Source organism: Vespa velutina, chromosome 4, assembly GCF_912470025.1.
Source record: "Vespa velutina chromosome 4, iVesVel2.1, whole genome shotgun sequence".
NCBI classification, from domain to species: Eukaryota; Metazoa; Arthropoda; class Insecta; order Hymenoptera; family Vespidae; genus Vespa; species Vespa velutina.
In genome coordinates this window covers 10,036,416-10,059,484 of record NC_062191.1, presented here as the reverse complement: position 1 = coordinate 10,059,484, position 23,069 = coordinate 10,036,416, and the positions used below count along the sequence as shown (strand labels likewise).

At 35.4% G+C, this 23,069-nt stretch overlaps 1 protein-coding gene and 1 long non-coding RNA gene across 5 annotated transcripts in view; one reads left to right on the top strand and one right to left on the bottom strand.

Moving 5' to 3' along the window:
* Positions 1-207: 207 nt before the first annotated feature.
* The window catches only part of LOC124948311 (serine-rich adhesin for platelets-like), a 131,313-nt gene continuing 108,451 nt past the window's right edge, over positions 208-23,069 (bottom strand). Inside the window, exons 2-8 of one of the 3 annotated variants that reach the window (XM_047491748.1) lie at positions 12,416-15,645; positions 11,248-11,373; positions 10,916-11,026; positions 10,319-10,505; positions 5,532-5,713; positions 2,168-2,408; positions 208-1,825 (exon numbers count right to left, since the gene is read on the bottom strand). In XM_047491748.1, coding sequence (XP_047347704.1) covers positions 1,578-1,825; positions 2,168-2,408; positions 5,532-5,713; positions 10,319-10,505; positions 10,916-11,026; positions 11,248-11,373; positions 12,416-15,645 — 4,325 coding nt within the window. In that variant the 3' untranslated portion in view covers positions 208-1,577. Of the gene's footprint in view, positions 1,826-2,167; positions 2,411-5,531; positions 5,714-10,318; positions 10,506-10,915; positions 11,027-11,247; positions 11,374-12,415; positions 15,646-23,069 lie in introns of those variants that run through there. The other 2 variants (XM_047491749.1, XM_047491750.1) reach the window with 2 other exon arrangements.
* Positions 14,270-21,962, top strand: LOC124948327. 2 transcript variants are annotated; one of them, XR_007100676.1, is made up of 3 exons: positions 14,270-16,178; positions 20,897-21,133; positions 21,552-21,962. It is a non-coding gene; the product is annotated as an uncharacterized LOC124948327 (long non-coding RNA). The 2 variants fall into 2 exon arrangements; XR_007100677.1 differs by lacking the exon at positions 14,270-16,178 and adding an exon at positions 18,170-19,193.

Genomic DNA, 23,069 nt, shown 5'->3' with positions numbered 1-23,069 from the left:
TATTCCTCTCTAAGATTTTTTCATTTCAAATCTTTCGATTTTACAAGAAACCTTTTACAAGGATCTTTATCTTTGTTTGTTTCTTTTTCTTTTTTTTATATCGCAGTCGAAATAAATCAATCGGCATGATGACGTGGAAAAAAAAAAGAAAAGAAAATGTTACTGAGAGATCGGGTTTTGCTTGGATCAGATAAAAGATCCAAAAGATTAAAGTATCCGTTGAAAAAATCGGATAACGTTTACTGACAAAATAAAAGACAAAAAAAGAAAACTTCTTAATACAATCGTCGAGTCTACATACATTGTTTCTTGTATTATCTCTTTCTTTTTTGTTTATTTTTTTGTTATTTTTTTTTTTTTGTTTTGTTTTGTTGTTTTGTTTGGAAGGAGAAAAAACATCGTAACGTAAGGATCAAGACGCAACCTCGTTTCTTTCTTTCTTTTTTTTTTTTTGCTTTCAAGGTGAAAAACAAACGTTAAACGATCGAGAAACTCGGTTTTATCAAGATTTGCAATAACTATAATATAGCAATTATAAGATTAAAACTTAATGAAATAATCAACTGACAACTCTGGGGTTCCGACCGATCTTTAACAGTCGATCTCTTTTAAACCGGCAATAAATTTTCTAAATTTTTATTGGAAAAGTGGAAAAAATAAAAGAAATAAAATGAATCATAATACATCGACGATAATCAATCGATACCCCAAATGCGTCGAAAGACTAGAATGATTAAAAATAAACGCCTGCAACGATATAAAATCTATCTTCCTACTTATAATAATGACATCTAAAATAATCATAATGATACAATATTGATGAAATAATATTGATACAATAATTATAAAATGATGGAGAACATAAGATAAAAATTCGTGCCTTTTTTTTTTTGTTTTTTGATTGGGGGTAAATACGCTAAACAAAATACATATATATTTTTTGTGTAATAACGCAACGATTGTAACTTCAATAATATTTACAAGTTCGCGACAACGAAATAAAAGTGATGAGAGGAAAAAAAAATTATGATATCGCGAAAGAGATATTAATATCTTTGTAAAAACACGATGCAGTGTTATTGTCGAGTTTGTCCTGTTTAAGATAATTAATTAGATTCTAACGAATAAATTAATATTATAGCACATTTCGAACTCTAACTAATGGTTTCTGTGATACACATGCTTTACGATCGAGTTACAAACGATACTCTCGTTAAAAAAAAATTCTGGACGGATGGACGTAAATCTATATGAAGATAAATTTCTCCCTTATCCCCTTCCCCCCATTGTTCACGTTTAAATCTTTACCTGAGCACAAACGTGATTTGATTGTATCGCGCGTATGATAAAAAAAAAAAAAAGAAGAAAAATAAATTAACGAATCTTTTTCTGGTTCGTCTCGACCTACGTAAAGTTCGGCGTAAAAAATGGCAAACTTCGTTCGTTTTCTAATATAAACTTTCGATTGCTTCGATAAATCGATCTATGATATTTCTTATCTCTTTCGTTTGACGTTAAAGATCAGAATATCGAAGTTTAGCAAAAAGTAAGAAATGAGTAGTCTAATCGAGATGGCGTCAGTCGGTACACTCGGAAGCGAAACTCTCGAGATCGACGTAATGGCCGTTCATATTGTCCTCGAGAAGTTGTGCCAGATCCCTCCTTAGAATTTGAAATTCTGGTCTGCGGTCGGGATCAGCGTGCCAGCATCGGGATATCACCCTGAAGAGCTCGCTTCGACAGTGGGACGGTCTCTCGAGGCGATAACCGCTTTGCACGTTCCGCATGACTTCCCTTGCCGTCATATCCGGGTACGGCGTTGAGCCTAAACAACATAAAATATTTTGTCAGTTCTCTGTTCATCTTACCGGGATTTATTCTCGAGAATTGCCTCAAGCAACGATATAATCCGACTTGTTTATTAAAGGGTGCCTTTAGCAAGATAAAGAATGATTGTGACACTCGAAAGAAAGAAAATATATGGGGGGAGGGGTTATTTGTTAAAAAAAAAAAAAAAAAAAAAAAAAAAAAAAGAGAGAAAATAGTGTATTTAATCGACAATATTTAATCTAAAAAAAAAAGAAAGAAAAAAAAGAACAAAGAAAATGTTTTTCACAGACATTTTTTGATCGTAAAAATTTCATATCTTTCATTTTTAATAACGTACCGAGCGTTACTATTTCCCACATTAAAATGCCGAAGCTCCAAACGTCAGTCTTCGTAGTGAAAAGAGAATAAATCAACGATTCTGGTGCCATCCATCTTATCGGCAATGCGTTTCTACCGTGTCTCGTTTCGATCACCTCGCCATCTTCATTCGCGAATCTCGACATTCCAAAATCCGCGATCTTGCAGAGTTTGTTGTGATCAACTAAAACATTCCTGGCTGCGAGGTCCCGATGTATTATCTGAAAAAATACGATAGAAATGTATTTAAATGAACGTACACGTACAAGATCATAAAATCTCTCTCTCTCTCTCTCTCTCTCTCTCTCATTATTGTCTCTTAATATTTAAATATTAAATACAAATAAAGACACTTGGTTGAAAAATATGAACGAGCAAACTCTCGCTAGAATCTTCGGACCTAGTCTAACCTGTAGATGATGCTAATGAACCAAACAACTCAATGCCAAGGCAAACAAGATATATATATATATATATATATATATATATATATATACACACACACACCCAATCTCTTCTTTAATGATTTCATCTCTTAGATTTATTACTTCCCGCCGTTATTTTCGTAACCGGCACGAAGACGCCGTGAGACGTCCATCAATTTGCGAGAAAAAAAAAGCTCCCCAACGTGTTATGTATTCGATAAGTACAATAAAATGATTTTTTATCCACATGTGCAAGAAGAACAATAATCAATAATTCGTTGTACGTGTGCCGTGGTGTTCTTACGTCCTTTGAATTACCACGTGATCGTTGGAACATACCCGTTATCATTCTAAACACATGTTTGAAGACACAACTGCTCTCACTTCGTTGCCAGCTGTATTTCCACCTCCTTCGTTACTTTATCCTAATAATGAGCAAGTAATTTAGCCTTCGTAATAGTTAAATACGGACAAGGTTCGTGTTATCTATAGATGCGAATGATGCGTACCATGCTGATCCTTCATTTTCTTTTTCTTTTTCTTTTTCTTTTTCTTTGTTTATTTATTTTTTCTTTTTTCTTTTTTCTTCTTTTTTTCTTTTTACCTTTTATAAACATCGATGTTATGCGATCGGCGTAAATCAATTTAATTATCAAAGAGATAGAACGAGATTAGATAAAAAATTTCTAAGAAATAGCATCCGTTTTCCTTGAAATTTATTTAATAAAACTTACGATAGGAGATATATCAGATAACGTCCTATTTCGAATAATAAATAACCTCTTGAAATCCTTGTCAATCAATGCCGGCACAAGGCGTCCTTTAATCACCAAAGATCCGTACGGTTAGTCACGTGCGATATTAGATGCATTCTCTCTATTTCAAAGCATTTTCGAAGATAGGAGAGATAAGTTTGCCTATGGCTGAAATTACCTATGAGAACCTAGCTCTTTCTTCTCTTCTCTCTCTCTTTCTCTCTCTCTCTCTCTCTCTTTCTTTCTTTCTTTCTTTCTTTCTTCCTTTCTTTCTCTCTCTTTCTTTCTCTTATTCACGCAATTATCCATCAAGTCGAGAAGATTAGTTTTCGCATTGCGCTTCTGGGAAGCCATTATACGAACGGAAACACGCAATTCGTTCTTTCAGAGAAGCCTATCGACAATCCTACTTTTAAAATTTTTTTTTTGCTTTTCCTTTTTGCCTTTTCTTTTCTTTTCCTTTTTCGACCAGACAAAAAATAATTGACTGGTGTTATTAATTTTTTTTTTTTTTTTTTTTCATTTCTTTTCTTTTTCGAATGTTAATAGATCGAATACCGAAGGAATCCAGCATACAAATATGCAGGACATTCTTTTTAAAGATTTCTTAAAACATATTTCTTTAATGATTTCGAAAACTAAATATTTTCCTTAACGAAAGTATGATGTGTTCAATTTAAAAAATATGGCAATGAATTTCTCCTGTATACCTTCTTCTTTTCACTAACATGAAATTAAGATAAAAGATTTTAGAATTTATCTCTATTTGTACGACAACCATTTTGACAGGTTTAACTTGTTTAAGAAATCAATTCGATCCTTTCCTAAAATTTCGTGTAAATACAACATGGTAGAAGACTTCGGTAAGAGAACGTCTTAACCGACCTTGGTGTTCGAGATTTCGAGCGTTAGTAGAATTACGATCTTTTTGACATAGAAGAAGAGATACGTTGGAATATCCATGAATTCTAAAATAACGGAACAAACGTGTAACTATGTATGTATGTAAATACATCGGCCGAGTTTTATATCGTTTCTTCAAATCTGCCGTTTCTTGTATTTCCTAAAAAAAAAGAAAAAAAAAGAAAAAAGAAATAAGGACATTTAATCCATTCTCGTCAAAAATAATAAGAGTAGGTAAATAAGTGGTTATATACTTTAAAAACGGAAGCTGAGATAACATACGATTACGATTCAAATAAGAATGACGTAAGTCGGATTTAAACATTCCTTACGTCGAATATACAAGGCCTTGTTACGAAGTCACGAATTATTTACACAGAATCGTCCAATTTGTCGAGTTTGATAAATAATTACATACAAAAGAAATTACCTATAAGTGTATATTATGACAAAATTAAATGAAAGATAAGAAAAAGGATGAAGAGATTGAAATGGATAAAATTCATGTGTGTACATTATGACGTACAACGATTAAAATTAAAATTGTTTTTAATTTTCAAGAGAAATTAACGAGCTTTGGTATATCTATGTAAACATTTTAAATGATCGTAGAGGACGATCGTCGAGGTGTCGGCATTGAAATTTATCACGATTCTTTTCCTCTTCGCGAAGCACGCGACTACCATGAAAGAAAAGGGAAAAAGAGAAAGAAAGAGAGAGAGAGAAAGAGAGAGATAGAGAGAGAGAGAGAGAGAGAGAGAGAGAGAAAGAGAAAGAGGGAAAGAGAAAAAGAATAATAATAAAAAGAGGATTGAATGCGGCCCGTTTCGTCGTTTGCCTCTCTCTCTCTCTCTCTCTCTCTCTCTTACACTCTCTTCTTCTCAGCTCCACGGGCCGCGCAAACTTACTTTTTCTTACCGCGACAAACCTGCCCCGGGGACCGACAATGAATTATACTGACCCACTGACTGCCGCGAAACGTGATTCGACTCTCCTTCGATGTCGTCGTTATCGGTTGATCCGTAAACAAGCCAATATCACGTGAGTCTCGCTCGTTACCGTTGGCCCTCCATCTCTTGAAGACCAATGGAGACTATACCACTAATTCTCTCTCTCTCTCTCTCTCTCTCTCTCTCTCTCTCTCTCTCTCACACTCCCTTTATCTCTATCTCTATCTTTTTCTCTATATCTCAATCTCGATCTGTTTTTCTTTCTTACTCATTCATCCATTCGGATAAGGAGACTGATAAAGCAAGTTTACCTTTTTTGACGCGAGATATTCCATGCCTCTAGCGACGCAGTATCCAAATACCGTCAGATCTCTCGATGTCAGGGCCGCCGAGTCCTCACTGAAATTGTAAAAGTCCTGCCTGGTGCGGTGATCGCGTAGATAAGCCAATAACTTTCCGTACATCACGTATTCGAGTATCAAATAATGGGGCTCTGTAAAAGAAAACAAAGTTAAGTAACTTTATTTCTTTTTCTTTTACACACACACACACACACACACATACAGTATATATATTTATATATATACATATATATATATATATATATATATATATATATATATATATATATATATATATATACATATATACAAGAAAAATATTTCACGGATGAGAATAATACGGATAAATTATACTGAACGGGGAACATAACGATAGTATAATTCGATCTCGTCACGAGATCCGATCGTTACCCATACAGAATTTATGTTTCTATCTCACGAGGTGTTTCTCCTAAACAAAAATCTCTCTCTCTCTCTCTCTCTCTCTCTCTTTTCTATTTGAACTAAGGATGTGATATTAGAAGGACTCATGGTATGGATTATAAACGAAGTATGGACCACGGTTAAAGTAATTTAAACAGTGCATTTTTGGGACCCCGTGGGCAGTATCCGGCTGATTGTAACTTATGGGGCCCAGTTTCGTTGGCAAGTTTTACCGACCAACTACGTCCCAGACCGTTTCATGTTGGTGCCTCGTCGTCGTAACTCTCACATTAGAGCAGCATTATTGCCCCCTTCTAATAACTTTGGTTTGTTAAGGAACCCTTTCCAATTCTTTTTTATTTTTTACTGTACGCAAGCAAATACTTTTCGCAAGTATCATAATATTTGGTACAACGCAGCAACGTACAATATTCAGCAAGTTATATCTACATACTTATATGCATGTGTCATCGGCATATATGTAACTGCTTTTCGTTTTCGCTTCTCAAATACTTCCTTCTCTTTTCATTTGTACTACTTTCTTGCTTATCGTTTCTTAAGTAATCAAAAAATGAGTAGAATTGTTGAAAGTTCGAAGTTTTTATCTTACTCGTACAACAAATATTTCCGGCGAAACGAATTATTTTTACGTTTATCTGAAATAATGAAATTAGTATGATTTGTTTAGTTGTTCAATATATTGTTATTTTTACAAAATTATATAGAGACACCTAACGTTTCCACTTACGATTTCTTACGACAATGCTCATACAACTCCTCTTCATTTATTAAAAAATATTTAGCACATTTATTGATGCATACAGCGTGTACCATTTAATCAAACGATCGTGTTCGCGCACACGTACACATACCGATATGGTACGAAAAGGAAACAATAGCCAAGACAAATGGAAAATAATAAACGTTCGTTGCAAGCTAAGCGTTTTATCGCGGCATTCGATTAACGAAATTCGATAAGGCTATAATATAGCTTTCGATTATATTATACTTCTATTCGATTATACCTCTACGATTTGATTTCTCGTACAAAATAGAAATTTTCAATTTTCATTATCGCAAAATATTAAGACTTATATGTATATATTTACATATGCGTTGTGTATCGACAGCTGTGCACCGAGTGTAACACGTAAGAAGATAAACAGCTTCCGTGAAAATATTACTAAGGCGAAACAAAACTTTTCCAGTTGCTATTTCGAGTTTCGTAAACACATGCGCCGCACATATGTATGCACTTGAAAAATGAACGAAGCAAAAAAAATATGAAAGAAAGAAAAAAAATACTAATGAATTTCTTAATATAATTTCGATGTCTCATAAGAATGTCCCATTTTTCATTTTTCATTTTTATCGAACAAATAAAAAGAATTTAACGAGAATCGAAAGGAAAAGAATCGATCGAGTTGTAAATTGAAATATCATCGGAGTATAGAGCTGATCGATAAATGGGTATAATGAAAGCGTTGGGTTGCATCTTATTGTCGGAGAGATACGTCGAGTTCTGTAAAAGAAAAAGAAGAAGAAGAAGGAAAAGGAAGAGAAGAAGAAGAAGAAGAAGAAGAAGAAGAAGAAGAGCGACGCCGTCGTAAGTCTAAGAAAGAGAAGAGAAAAACACGAAGCCACCTCCTCCTCGTTCTCCTCCTCCTCCTCCTCCTCCTCCTCCTCTCAAACTCCTTCTCTCTCATCCTCCTCATCCTCTGGCGTCGAGACCGAAAGGATAAATGCGGAGGACACGAAACCACAATGTCGTAAATTTTCTGCGACGGACCCTCCGAGCTGGTCGGGGGCGCGTTCTATTGTGCGCCGAAAAGGGTCCGACAAGGCACGCTCCTTGAGCTTCAACCAAAAACTCTACCGCGGCGGAAGCTAAAGAGCCGAAATAGGGAGTAGCGATTATTTTAATTGCGTTAAAACATTTTTAAATTCTCTCCGATCTCAAATGCAATCTCGATTTTCGGAAGTGATACGAAAATTAAGAAATAACAAAATTCTTTCTTTTGTCCTGTCAATTTTTTTATATTTTTAAGATGAAAAAAAAGAGATAAGAAAAGAAAAAAAATATAGAAATTGATCGAAAAGAATTTCGATAAAGAGAAATATGCTTAACTGACGTATTTTACTGAGAGGATCTGTGCGAGGAACGCGTATAGAAATTTATACGTACGATGAAGAAGACGATAGTAGAGAGAGAGAAAGAAAGAGAGAGAGAGAGAGAGAGAGAAAGAGAAAGAGAGAGAGAGAAAGAGAAAGAAGAAAAGCATCGTATATAATGTTCTCCAGCTTCCTCTTATTCTTCTTCTCATCGAGATCTTACTCCTTTTCTTCCTTAGTTTTGATGTCTCAACCGTGAAACAAAATCATCAGAGATCAAACGAACGACTCGTGAGAAAAAATAAAAGACAATCACTCTGTAATATCTATCTGCGATAAAGTGACACGATAAATCCATCTTTCGAGCGTGGAATAATGATTTTCTTTATTTTTCACATTACGCTTTTCAATACGTATGATGCATGCGATTAAATTTTCAAGGACGAAAAAATTAAATACTAGTTTTCGTATTTTCCTCTCTCGTGAATTCCACAAAGATGAAGATGAGTAATTTCTTTGAAAAATATTTTAGTTCGTACAGGAAAAACGACAACATGATAATATTATAAATATGATCTAAAAAAATTTTTTACCAGTATAACTCTCTCGTATCATCTTAAACTAATTACTCTTGAAATAATAAAGAATGACGGGTCGATCAACCTTTCGTTTATAATAACTTAATCAATGTTGATCGCGTGTAAATAATTAAATTCCAGAGAATAAAAAAAAAGTTGTGTCGCCCATATGTCAACGAAAGGAATGTTTCTCTCTCCCTCTCTCTCTCTCTCTCTCTCTCTTTCTCTTTCTCTCTCTCTATCTTTCTCTTTCTCTTTCTCTTTTCTCTTTCTCTTTATCGACAAGTTAATCACCGTGAAGTAATGGAAATGTCGAGGATTTTTTTCTCTTTGAAGGATTTTCGCATCCTTTGACATACATGAGAGTACGTACGTTTATATTAAAAATGTATTAGGGTCGTCAGGATAAACATCGAACAGGATAGGAACAGAACAAAAAAAGTCAATGAATTCGATTTAATGTAAAAAAAGAATAAGAGATCAAAAAAAATAAAAGTATGTGAGCTTGATGTTTTGTTTACCGAACAAAAAAATTTATAGAATTGCATCGCGCGATCTATACACACATATATGTATGTATGTATGTATGTATGCATATATGTATATATATATATATATATATATATATATATATATATATTACGTACATACCGTGTAAGTACTAATCAATTACAAATTAATGATACCGAACATCAATGATTCGTCTTCCTTTCATTTACAAAATAATCAAATGCGATACAAATGATCGGCGCTTATTGTGTATGTTGAAAATAAGAAAAATAACAAACTTAATGATAGCTCGTAGAAAATTTGTCTCTATCAGAATTTATCGTCAAAGTCAGTTATTATTTCCTCTTGTTCTTTCTTTTCTTTCACGTTTTTCGTCGAACTAATTTGCTTTTAATTCGACATTTGTTTTTTCTTTTTCTTTTTCTTTTTCTTTTTCTTTTTCTTTTTCTTTTTCTTTTTCTTTTTCTTTTTCTTTTTCTTTTTCTTTTTCAGCAATATGACTTACGTTGACTCTGAGAAATTTTGTTTACCAACTAATTTTACAAATTTCCAAATCATAAATTTTATTAATGAGTGCATATAATATAGAAAGAATGCAGAAGGATAGCCTAATAGCTTGATCAGCATATTTCGCAAACCAAAACATCTACGTCAATGAGAAACGTAAACAATGTTATAGTATTAGTACTAGCTGATAGTAGTATTGGTAGTTTTTATAAGCTTGCTATGCTGTTATCAAGATTTATAAGAAATAGAGACAGACAGAGAGAGAGAGAGAGAGAGAGAGAGAAAGAGGGGGGGAAAAGAAAAAAAATAAATGATACCTGTTCATTATCGAAGATGCGCCATTCGCGTTTTTTTTTTTTTTATACGCTGCCAATACAGACAAGCGAAAGAAAAGGAATTTTTTTGCGACTTAAAATCCGACACGATTTTTATGATGTTTTCGTCATCGATGAGAATGTAACGAACAGATCCTCATTAATATATATATATATATATATATATATATATATATATATATATATATATATATATGTATATATATATGTATACCGAATTTTTAATTTATAATTAATTCATTGATATAATTAATTTATAAATAATTCATGTATTTTTGTAAAAAAAACTCACCCTCTTCGGTGCAACAACCTAAAAGTGTTACAACGTTCGGATGACTACCAAGCTGTTGCATGATCTCTAATTCCCGTACTAAATCTTCTTTTTCACGTTCCGAAGCACCTTCTTTCACTGTTTTAACAGCCACTAATCTCGTTGTACCCTGATGACCAGTCAAGTCGTCGGCTTCGGCTTTCCAAACCTAACAAATGATAAAAAAAATTCAATGTTTTACATTTTAAATGGATCCTATTCAATTGTTATATAGAACATAATAATTTATAAATTTTAACGTATAGTATTAACATAAAAATTATCAATAATAATTGTCGACTAATCGTTGTATCGTCACAAAATAACAAATTCAAAAATTCGTATACTCCTTATTACCGAGAAGAGTTTCGTGTATATATTATATGTACATATACGTATGTATACATACTCATGAGATTTCTATATTCTCATTAAAATTCGCCTTTTTATGCGAGCATTTAACACGTTACAAAAAACGCGTCCCATGTATGTATGTAGTTATATGCGCCGCGAGATTCTCTGACGATTTATTATCCTCGCTTTTCGTACGAGGAGAAAAGAAAACATATAATGCCTTACCTGTCCAAAGTTTCCTTGCCCGAGGACCGTCTGTAACCTAAGCTTATCTCTAGGAAACTCCCATCTGGATTCTTGCGACGGAGGTGGCGGTGGTTTCTCGGCTTCGTGACACTGAATGGGTGAATAAAAAAAAAAGAAAGAAGAAAAGAAAAAAAAAAGAAAAAAAAGAAAAGAAAAAAAAAGAAATGAGATAAAAAAAGAAAAAGAAAGGACAGATAAATAAAAACGAGAGCAAAATAATAAGATTTAAATTCGCGATAGGGAATAGGTTTTCTTTTTTTTTTTTTTTTCTTTTTGGCCGCTTATCAAAGTGGTAGATAAATCATTCTTACCAAATGTTGTATCCTCGGTAGCTTTGTAATCGCCTTCTCGATGGACGTTTTAAAATCCCCATTTTCGAGATTAAGAGCGTCCTTCCTATAACTTATCTCGGATGACGTGTCCGATTCTTCAAGCACCTGCATAAGTAAATCATCATCGACGTTAATCGTCGAATGAAAGAAAGAAAGAAAGAAAGAAAGAAAGAAAGGAAGAAAGAAAGGAAGAAAGAAAGAAAGAAAGAAAGAAAGAAAGAAAGAAAGAAAGAAAGAAAGAAAGAAAAATCCGATGGTGACGTTACGGCCACGAACAAGATGCAAATATTATGACGAGAGAAGACGTAGAGTTTGACGTAAATTCGAGGTGATAAATAAATCGACTAACAAAGGATGATAATAATAAACATAACATCTTAAGAAGCTGCTGTGATTTAAAGAAAGAAAATAATTCTTTTCTTTTCTTTCTCGTTTTTCTTTATTCGCTCGAGGCGATTTGAAATAAGAAAAAAGAAGAAATAAAAAAATATATCTTTATTATCCGATTTTTTATTTATTTATTTATTTTTTTTTTTTTTTTTTTTTTTTTTTTTTTTTTTTTTGTCATCGAATCAATCGAAAAAGGTACGCGACTCCGTAAGGGGCATAAATCTCTCGCGACCATAATCGCGGGTCGAGAGATCTTCGATCGTATGTTCGATGATTCATCGAGAATCCTTCGTAAGGCAAGGCAATCGCGTTCGTTCGCGATGACCGCTTTTTTTGTTTTGATTTATTTTTTCTTTTCCTTTTTTTTATCTTCTTCATACATTATCGCGACGAAAAGCTGTTAATGATAACAACAATGGAAATCGAAATGACAGAAATTCTTTTTTCTTTTCTTTTTTTTCCAACGTGATAAGTATTATTATACCACGTTAATTGTATACTACTCGAGTACGACGACTCGGTGAAAAGAGAATCCAAAGAGCTCGGACTACTTTCGCTCGCGTGGAGCAGTTTACTTTCAAATCTACGGCATCCTTCCTCTCTCCGTCTCTTTCTCTCTCCCTCTCTTTCTATCTTATTCCCTCTCTTTTTTACACTCTCTTTCTCTTCGTTTCTCTGGGTCAAGCCTACGCTAACCCAGATATCAAAAAGATGTTGGTGAAACGGAGCAGACAGCCTTCCCAGGTCAACGACTCACCTTACGATTCCTAATGATCAGTCTTCTAAGAATGAGTCCAACGCCAACGGCAATTGGAAATACGACGAGCGTAGCCAAAATATAACTGACTACTGCTACGGTCTCTTGTGAGGCAATGGCGTCGACATCGTGTCTCTTCGTCACTTCACTAATATTCACAGACTCTCGTGGGCTAACGGCGATTAAACCACTATCAAAATATGTCCTATTGAATTCGATCGGTTGATAACCTAAACCGGCATAATCCGATATAACGGAGCGATTCGAATAAATCGATCTGTACCTCGTCCTATTAACGAAATTGGAAGCTGTACTAGTAGGTCTGATAGTGGTTCTAGGGGTTGATTTGGTAGTTAATTTAGGGGTGGGTTTGACGGTGGGTTTTCTGGTAGTAGAGGGAGTGGTGTATCGCGAAGCAGGAGCTTCCTGAGGTGACTCCATTCTGTCTTTAGTCACATTGCTTTCCTCTAAGGGTAGTTCGACTGTACGAGTAGCAGGACCGAGGGTGCTGCTATCGTTGAATATGTCTGAGGTGTTGTAAAGTTGCATTATAGGAAGTACATCGTCTTCCTGTTTTGTTTTGTCTGAGAAACTACGTCCTCTGCTTTCGTGAAAATCGTACATATGCTGTTGAGCAATTCGATTTGGAAATAAATTTATCGAAACGGTGGACGTTTCCAAGTTCGGCAAAATATTGCTCTCCGTGGTCGAAGTGTTCTGCGATCTATACATCTTTTGAATCTCGGAAGGATCAAGATCTGCCGCTAAACCGAACGGTCTATCTTGATCCGGTTTTCTGCTCGAAGTTAATTGATTTATAGATTCCGTCGTACTCGAGCTTAACATACGATTATCGCTCGATATCGTTTCAACGAGTAACTTGGGTGTTACCGGAAATACGGATGCACTAGTCGTAACTTCCGGCGGCATCGTAGTCGTCGTAGTCATTATGGTGGAGTGCTGCTCGTTATTGCTCTCCTTCCGAACCTCGTCTTTGGTATCGGAGCTAGACAGGCTATCGATCGAAGTTTCGGTATAATCATCGGTCAAAGGAGAAGATGAAAGAAGATCGACGGTCGTTGTCTCTTCCGGAACTTTCAAATCTGACAAACTTTCATTTGTTTTAAATTTTTCCTCAAAGGTACGATTGACCTTCAAGGAGGCTTCATTTTCAATACGAGATTCATCCTCTCGACGCTCCAGATCAAGGGAATTCTTTCTGTCAGCGTCAACGAGAACGGTATCTCGCGTGCCCGTGGAAGGCATCGCTTCCGGGCTCGCGTCTTTCGGGTTCACCGCACCGCTGTGCAAGACAGCGCTAGCTGATTTACGAAGAAAACTTCGATTATGATGATAATGATGATAATGCTGTTGATTATGCTGTTGATGATGATGATGAAGATAAGGATCGATTGAACCTTCGTTGATAACGAGGGCTACTCTATCGGACCACTGTTGCTGTTGCTGCTGTTGTCTGTTTCGAGTAAGAGCGCTCGCGATTCTCACGGGTGCGCGTTGCGGCGCTGACTGAGCGCCGGTTCGGTGGGCACCGCTCGCGAGGACTTTTCTTCGTCGTTCCCCCACCAAGGAGGGAGTAGCGATCGTACTCGGTCTTCCAACCGCTTCGACGCTCCTGCCAGTACTGAGTCCAGCGGATTGCGAGGGTTCCTCGCTGATGCCGGCAGCACCGGCGGAAGCCTCCGTCGACGGTGACTCTACCCTGCCGTTCGTTATCTCGCTGGAAGCGCTCCTCCGAGAGCCTCCACCTCCTCCTCCTTCTTCTCCTCTTCCTCCACCACTTCCTCCGTCAACTCTTCCTGTTCCTCTTACTCCAGTCTCTCCGCTTAGCCCAGGTCCGGTGTAGTTGCGCAACAGTCTCGTCACGTTGGTTATCGTATACGCGTACACGTGTTGCTGGTGATGCCGACGACTCTCTTGCGCTGTAGTCCTTAACGTCGTCGTCGTGGTCGTCGTCGTCGTCGGCATCAGCGTCGTCGTCGTCGTCGTCGGCATCAGCGTTGTCGTCGAAAAGTCTTTGACCGACGACTCGATGTTGTAAGGTTCTGTCACGACGATTCTTAATGTCGTCGAACTTACCGTACTCTCATCGATGCTATTACTCTCGCGAGACTTCTTATCGTCCTTCGATAAACGGTACTCGGTAACATCATCGTTTTCGACTTTTTCTTCGGCATCTTCCATCTTTTTGCTCCTTCGAAAACTACCTCTTGACACTTTCATCTTCTGAACACCGTTCTCATCCCTCCGCTCCACTGTTTGCTCTTCGAGCTCTGTCGTATTTCCATTCTGTGTCATGTCCTTGCTAGGGATCACGTTCGTGGCAATTGTCGAATCAGACAATCTCGTTTTCCTGTAATACAAATTCGGCACGTCTCGCAACGTGTTCTTCGTTGTCTTAGATACTTTGTTCTTCTCGATCATGCGTCTTTCCAAAGCAACGTTGGTCTCCTCCTTCGAGATTTCTTCAGGTCGAATCGTCGTTGTCGTTCCTGTTGCCGTTGCTGTTGCCGTTGTCGTTGTCGTTGTCATTGTCGTTGTCGCTGTCGTTGTCGTTGTCGTTGTCGTTGTCGACGTCGTAAGCGGTGACAAGCTGGTTCTCTTGCTAGAATTTCTCCTTCTCAAGGTTGTTGGAGTAACTGAGACAAGTTCGTTCGAATCGTTACCAACTGTCGTTACGTTCTGCAGTTCAGGTTGTAGTTTCTGACCGAAATAAAGGAACTGCGACATGTCCTCCATAGGAATGTTACTTTCGACGGGTCTAAAGTGTTTGTAAAGGGAATCCGGCATTGAAACGATGTTTTTTTTACGAACATTATCAGTCTCCAAGGACTTGGGGACGCTCGTTACTGGCGCCATCGTCATCGTGGACTCTATGTCCTCTCGTTCGCTCATCAATGTCGTTAAGTTCTCTTCCATCGTTACTTTGAACGTTTTCTTGTCAGCATCGTCGGTACCGTTCTTCGCCATAGAAACACTAGCATACACTCCTTCGTTCTTCGTCTCCTGTGCTTCCAGGATATCTGGTGGATCCCTTGGAGTGACGTCGATGAGACGGCCGTTTCGTTGCCTCGACATCCGTCGTCTTCGAGCTGCAAGAATGTTTCGCAATACCTGTTCCCTCTTAGCTTTCGACGAGAGTACTTCAACGGAGGGTATCTCGGTGCTCGAGGATACTAGACCTTGAAATTTTTCTTCCTTCTCTGTTGTTTCTGCGAACAAATAAATGAAAATTAATAAACCACCGGTTACAGGAATAAGTAAGTAATTGAAAAAAAGGCGATTGCGTTTACTCGAGTCTAAAGAACGCGAACGTTTATTATCCGCAAAAAGCGTTCCTTTCATTTTCCCGTCGTCGTGTGTCTTGAATAATGCAGGCCACCCCCCGTTATCTCTATCGTAATCGAGAATCATCAACTGACCTTGAAACGGAGACGCACGGTATCATCGTTGTTGGACGAAATTCTAGTGGCATTACTACGTTGAGAGATTGTTTCTTTTATTCTTTTCGTGACGTTAAACAAGAAGCACGAGGATAGAGAAAAAGAGAGAGAGAGAGAGAGAGAGAGAGAAAACAAGAAGAGAAGGAAAGAAAGAGAAAGAGAAAGACAGAAAAAGGGAATATAGCTAAGAATGCCGTCGTATATGTTGGCGTTGGAAGGAGGCTACGAAGTCGTGGGTTATCGCCACGAACGTGACCGCATAAAGGATCGTAATATTTTATGTGAACACGTGTATGAGGAAGGTCAGTATTGCTCCTGTTCTTGTTTCGCGAGTACGCGAGCGTGCTACGTACCGGACTCAACAATTCAACGAGTCGGCCTACTAAACTATAATGCGAACGCATTATATTTTCAAAGCAACGTTCCTTATTCTCTTTTTTTTTCAAATTAAATTAATGATAAATAAATCTCAATCTTTATCTTGATTACGCGATCTTGATATCGAAATGTTTGGAAAAATATAATGTCATATTTATCAGATACAAATATGTATAAGCAAAGTGGAAAACACAGTGGAAATTTAAAATAATGTGTTTAGATCTTCGAAAAAAAAAAGATAATCTCTCACGACTCCTCGTTATCTACGTTTATTATCTCAAGATTTTATATCGTAGAAACCTTAGCCTTGACGATGCTCTTGATATCGCAAAACGATCTACTACGACGATTCAATATTATTATCCATTATATTCGAATAAAGCACCATAAAACGAATTACACTTCCGACTGAAGAACGAAACAAAAAGATTCCTCTTTAAATAGTAAATTATGTAATCGTTTGATTAAAGTTTGCTGCCGTTTCGTTAATTTTATGGAGTTAAGTAAAAAAAAAAAAAAAAAGAGAAAAACAAGATAGAGGAGAGAGAAAGAGAAAATTTTTAATCAATTCCGACGAAATAATCGTTATTGACCGATAAAAAACATAAAGTAAAGAATGACAATGGCTTTAAGTAAGATCAAGAACATCGACAATTACGGTAGTTTAGCATTATCAACGATCATAAGAAGAGTACCACTTTGAACATCAACGATTAATCATTAAATATTTACATAAAAATTTGCTCTATCATCGTTTCTTCTCTAAACTCAATATAGCCGTTGGCTATACGCGCGACAAGATCAAGCTTCGCTTTTCTTCTTCCTCTTATATCCAGAAGTGTATTTTGTACCTTTATCTTCTCTCTCTCTCTCTCTCTCTCTCTCTCTCTTTCTCTCTCTCTCTCTCTTTCTCTCTCTCTCTCTCTTTATTTCTCTCTCTCTCTATTTCTCGTACATCGAGGTCTGTCTCACTCTTGTGACCGTCTTTTGCGAAGCGTGAATCCGTTTCCGCTGGTGGACCTGGCTCGCAGCTACATAGAACATTTATTATATTTCAAACTTGTACAAGTTTCATGATCAATGACAATCACCTTCTACATTTTTGCTTTTTAATCTTTTGCTCTATGATGTCATCGTTCACGTAACACTTCATTTAGTTATCGAAATAAATCCCCTTAGAATCGTTAGATTTATTGTAAGTAAAGAAAATATTGTTAACGTTTGTATAGGTGTACGTATGCGATACGTAAAAGTATGAAATATAATCGTAGGAATGGAGAAAAAAATTATCTTTAATCATATTTGCCTCTCAGAATATATTAAGGAAATAATACGAAAATTTTTTTTTGTTTTTTATTTTTCTTTTTTATTTTTCTTTTTTATTTTTGTATTATTTCATTATGGAACTATCTTCAATGTAAGTTAGAACTTAATGTTACAATTATTTTAAATTAATTTGATATTCTTTTTATTGGAAACAAATATCGTTTATATAATATCGTTTCATAATATCGTTTCATATAACTCGTTCCAATAAAAATATGATATTTTGTAATTAAAAAAAACAATAAATCTGTTATAGAACATCATCTTTAAAAGATGTTAAGTCACACTCGACGTAAGAATTTAAAAGGTTATTTCGATGGGATAGAAAATTCGAAAACGATCTTCTAACGTATGGTACTATTAAGAATCGTACGATACTTAATCTGATAATCATGATAATCTTAAAAATATGTACCTAGCCAAAAATTCAATTAAATTATAACGAAATGGCAATTGGTTTTTTTTTTTTTTTTGAAAAATCAATACTTTTTATAATGTAATTTATTAACATTAATTTAACGAAATTTTAGTTGTCAATTGCATTTTTATTTGTCCATCCCTGTCCGCTGCAGAAGCATTATTAGTAATTTATGTGTAAATATGTCAATTTTACATCGAATATGATTTATTCATTAAATTAGATTCAGATCCAAAACTCTCAGATATAATTATTAATTACATTAAACAATTTAAGTCCCGACCTAATTGTTATAAAATTTAAATGTTACAGAAATTAATACATAAGTATATTAAAATCGCCATGGAAGATCTTCTGCAACAGTGATTGCTATCTAATGGATTTTTTTCTTTCTTTTTTTGTTTTTCCAATTATTTAGTTTCTTTCTCAAAATATTTTAAAATATTTTAATTCTAATCTATCTTTTATTCATAAATATATCCATCCTAAAATATCCTTTAGTTTTAAATAAAATATTGATTTAAATAACAGAAGATTTAACAGAAGATTTGAATAACAGAATAATTTCTTTTGTTCGCACGACGAATTAACATCTCAAGATTCTTACGAAACGAAAGATCGTGAACTATGTTTGTAATTGAACAACAGGCAACAATAATTTGAAACGATAATCGATAAATAGAAACAGTTTAATTTCGATCCATCGGATGATCGTATCTTCTTTAGTCACGATCGCGATCGTTCGAGAGGCTTCCTTTTCTAAACTACTATATCTTATGAGGATCCTTTGAAAATACCGACGAGCAATTAATGACGTAAATCGGATAATCCATCGAAGGCCGACGACCGAGTAGGATCAACAATTTATACCGATTGATCGATCGGAAAAAGCCCCAAAAAAATGGTTGGTTCCTTCGATGTTTATCTTCTTAAAAGAGAATTAAGGGTCACGGTCTCTTTCCCCACCTCTCTTTTTCTCCTTCTCTTTCTCTCTCTTTTTGTTTTCTCCCTTTCTCTCTCTTTCTATTCGTTTCATAACTCATTTTCCAAACGGAGTTACGGAAGGAACATGGCTCGAATACACGCGATTAATCCTGGTAGCGATGGCAACTAACGCGCGTGATTACGTGTCAAAGATCGGATCGCACCGTCGAGCGTTGCATAATGGCCACGCGATCTTCCTCCTTAGAATAAGGTACATATTATATACAAAAGTGAATCTGAGGAATCGAACGATAATGATAAACATTATCGTAAAGTGACACGCAAGATAACTTTTTTCTATATTAACGTTCAATTATTACCAATATAAAAAATATTTCCTTTAAATAATTCGTATAAAACGTTATCCTTGTAAATTGAAAATGATAATGTTGAATGTAAATAAACGAAAAAGAACAAAAAAAAATTTGTTCATTAAAAATCTCGTTTCTCTCTACATTCGACCGTTATTGCTGTAAAAATAAAAGAATAAAAGAAAAGAAAAGAAAAGTGAAAAGAAAAGAAATTGATAATATCGATAAATACATTTTCTTTGAACATACGATAAACGTGATACTTATACAAGATATATATATATATATATATATATATATATATATATATGTATATATGTTTACTTATGTTTTGACGAAGTTAGCAGAAGTATTATGCGGCAAAGGTGGCATCATCTTGCACAACAGTTATATAAGAGTTCCAAGAACGTACAATGGGTTCTCGATGTTGCATTAAATCGTATGCAGGTCCAGGTAGAACAATGGAACGCGAAGGATCGAATCGGCGTTCGCGAAAATTCATCGGACACCTTCCGGAACGCTTCCTAGATTACGTAAATGATCGTAACGAGAATCTAAAGAGATCTAGGAATATCTTACGTATTAGCGAATAAAAACAAACAAAAAAAAAAAAAAGAAAGAAGAAAAAAGAAAAAAAAATATACAACAGCATTAGACAGATTGTTATTATAGGAGTCTATATCTACGAAGTTCAAAGTTCCTTAGTCTTCAACAAAGCCTCGACTAAGAACGCACGTTTCTCGCGATCACGATCAAGATCATTGACTTCTCACGAATGTAAAGCGATCCCTCGAATGCCTCCGTATTGTTGCTAGGATCCTTCGTCCGGATATCACGTAGACTCGGAGAAAGGACAGGATTATCATAGTCGTGCATCTGCAGGACGTCACGTTCTGCCACGTCGAAGTCTTTTGTGACAAAAAATTCTTTTTTTTTTCTTTTTTTTCTTTTTTCTTGTTTTTCTTTTTCTCTTGTATTCAACATACGTATTTACATACTCAAACTACGATCGAGAAGGTCCTCGTATTAACTTGAAAAAGAGAAAAAGAGAGAGAGAGAGAGAGAGAGAATATTTTACAAATCCTCCATCTAAATAGAATTCAAGGACGAACATCGACAACTTTTACATTTTTCTAAAGATTGTAAAAATTATCATTTCTAGCACGCACGCGATGCCTTCGATTTGACCGAATTCCTCTCCTGCGATCTTGATAAGTACCAAGCATGAAATTGTTACGCTCTACTACGAGCATGAAAGTTCATCGACTGCTCCTAGAACCCATTACCGACGTATCCTAAGAGTCATCGATATATTCTGATCATTTTTCCTTTTACTTTTTTTCTTTTTATATCTCTTTCGTTCTCACGACAAGTAATACAAATTCGAATAGTTATGAATCCCGGAAGAAAATTTCTATATGAAATAACTTCGTTTGTAAAGAAATAAATAAATAATTAAAAAGGAAATATTAAATTCGTAAAAGCTTATACATATTTATATATCTACCCGTTATTTCGTAATACAAAATTGTTATTCTCCATTCATTATTCGTGAAATCGTTCAAGTTTATCGGTCGGCACGGCTAATTATATTCGATTATAGGTATAACCGGTGAAGCTTGTACACCGGTTTGAGCGCGCATGGCATCGAGATAGTATTCGATATCGACCGAGAGAAAGGAAAGGATGACTTTCTGGCAGAGACCTGGCCGTTGGATTACGCTGAAACGCACGTTCAAGGTTATCCTCAAGATCACGGTCACGTCGCCGATACTCTGGACGATCGCCATCAGTCATTGAACGATTCTCAAGAACACCTATCTACCTATCTATTTACTAGGTAGATATATAACAATACAAAAATATATATCTGTATATATATACATACAGATAAAAATATATATCTGTATGTATGTGTATGCATATATATATGTACATATGTATATATACATCGTACTCATACCGATATTATAAGAAATAACTATGATATATGATTCACGATTCCTTCTTTCGAACGAACAACTTTCTTCCTTCGTTGTTAACTACGTATAACTTATAAAAAGAAAGAAAAGAAGGAGAGAAAAACAAAAAGAATTATCACCATACTTAATGATTACCTAACTTTCATATAAGATTCCATATAAATATTATCGATCTTTCCTAACGACAGTAATATATGTTTCGAAAGAAACGATAAAACTATATTAATAACGATCGTAACAGTACAACGATCATCATCGTATTCCTCTGTTGGCTAGATTCGAGACCGGTTTTTGAGGAAGCGACTAAAGTGGCACGGACCGGTAAAGTTCATTGCCATTTCGAGCACCATTTATTCCCACTTTTAGCACCTAACGTATGGGTGTATAAGTAAGTACATAAGTATCCACATTGTATATATATATATATATATTTACGTGTGTATGTGTGTAGTGTGTGTTTTTATATACGTAAACGGTACACGCGATTTCAGTCTTTGAAAGAATAATTGAGTCTGTCCGGAATTGTTACGAGAATTCCTACAAAGAAATTACCGCTACGATCAGTTGATCAGTATCGACATATCAAAGAATAAAGAAGAAATACTATTAATCATTCTTTGATAATTTTTGAACTTCATTTGGATGAAGTAATAATAACAATTCATAACGAACTATTATAATATTTTTTACGAAATATTTACGATCTTTTCTATAAGATAATTGATAATAAAAATTTAAGAACAAAGGTAAAGGAATAAGAAGTACCAAAAAAGATAGAAAGACAAAGAGAGATATAGAGATAGAAAGAGAGAGAGAGAGAGAGAGAGAGAGAAAGAAGGAGAGATATTATCAAAGATCTTGTCGTGAAGATAGTAAAGAGAAAGAAAGAGAAAAAGAGAAAGAGAGAGAAAGAGAGAGAAAGAGAGAGAGAGTCCTCGGCCATTGCTCGATCGCGAACACATCGTCGGATGTACGTACGCTGATAATTTACACGCGATCGTCTTCCGGCACGTTATGCCGTGGCTAATGAGACCACGTGTCCTCTAGCGGCACGTTACATAAAGGCGTGGATGCGCCTCGAGAACGAAAGAGAGAAAGAACGAAAGAGAGAAAGAAAGAAAGACAGAAAGAAAGAAAGAAAGAAAAAGAGAAAAAGAGAAAGAGAGAAAGAGAGAGGGAGAGAGCCATATCGTGCCGTAGGCTTGAGTCCCTTCATCTTCGAGTCACGCTTCTAACAATGGGAAGAAGAAGACCGTTTATCAGGGCCAATGCATTTGAGCTCCACCCCGTAAACTCGGTCGTCGTACTTACTTTATATTTATCTATGTATACGAATCTGACGTGAAAAATGCTTTGCAATTTTTTTTTTTTTTTTTTTTTTTTTTTTCGTTTCAATGATTCGTATGTGATCTTCCTTCACGTCATCTTTGGAATATATGTAATCAGATACCGGCGATGCATGTAGGTCAGTATGTTAACCTTTTTCAAAGGAAAAAAACCACAAAATCTCTTGTCTACGAAACGAGTTTTGAAAAAAAAAAAAAAAAAAGAAAAAAAAAGGAAGAAGTAAATTCATGAGAAATTTCTTTTCTCCCACTCTTACCTCCAACCCTTCTCATCCTCCTCTTCCTATCAAATCCCCTTGAAATTTATGGATTTTCCTTGGTTATTTTTGAGTGAGACGATAATGAAAAAAAAAGAAAAAAAGAACGCGTAGGAGTGAATAATCTCTGATCGATCCAAAAGAAAGAAAGAAAAAAAGATAGAAAGGAAAATTTCTTTTTTGTTCTTTTC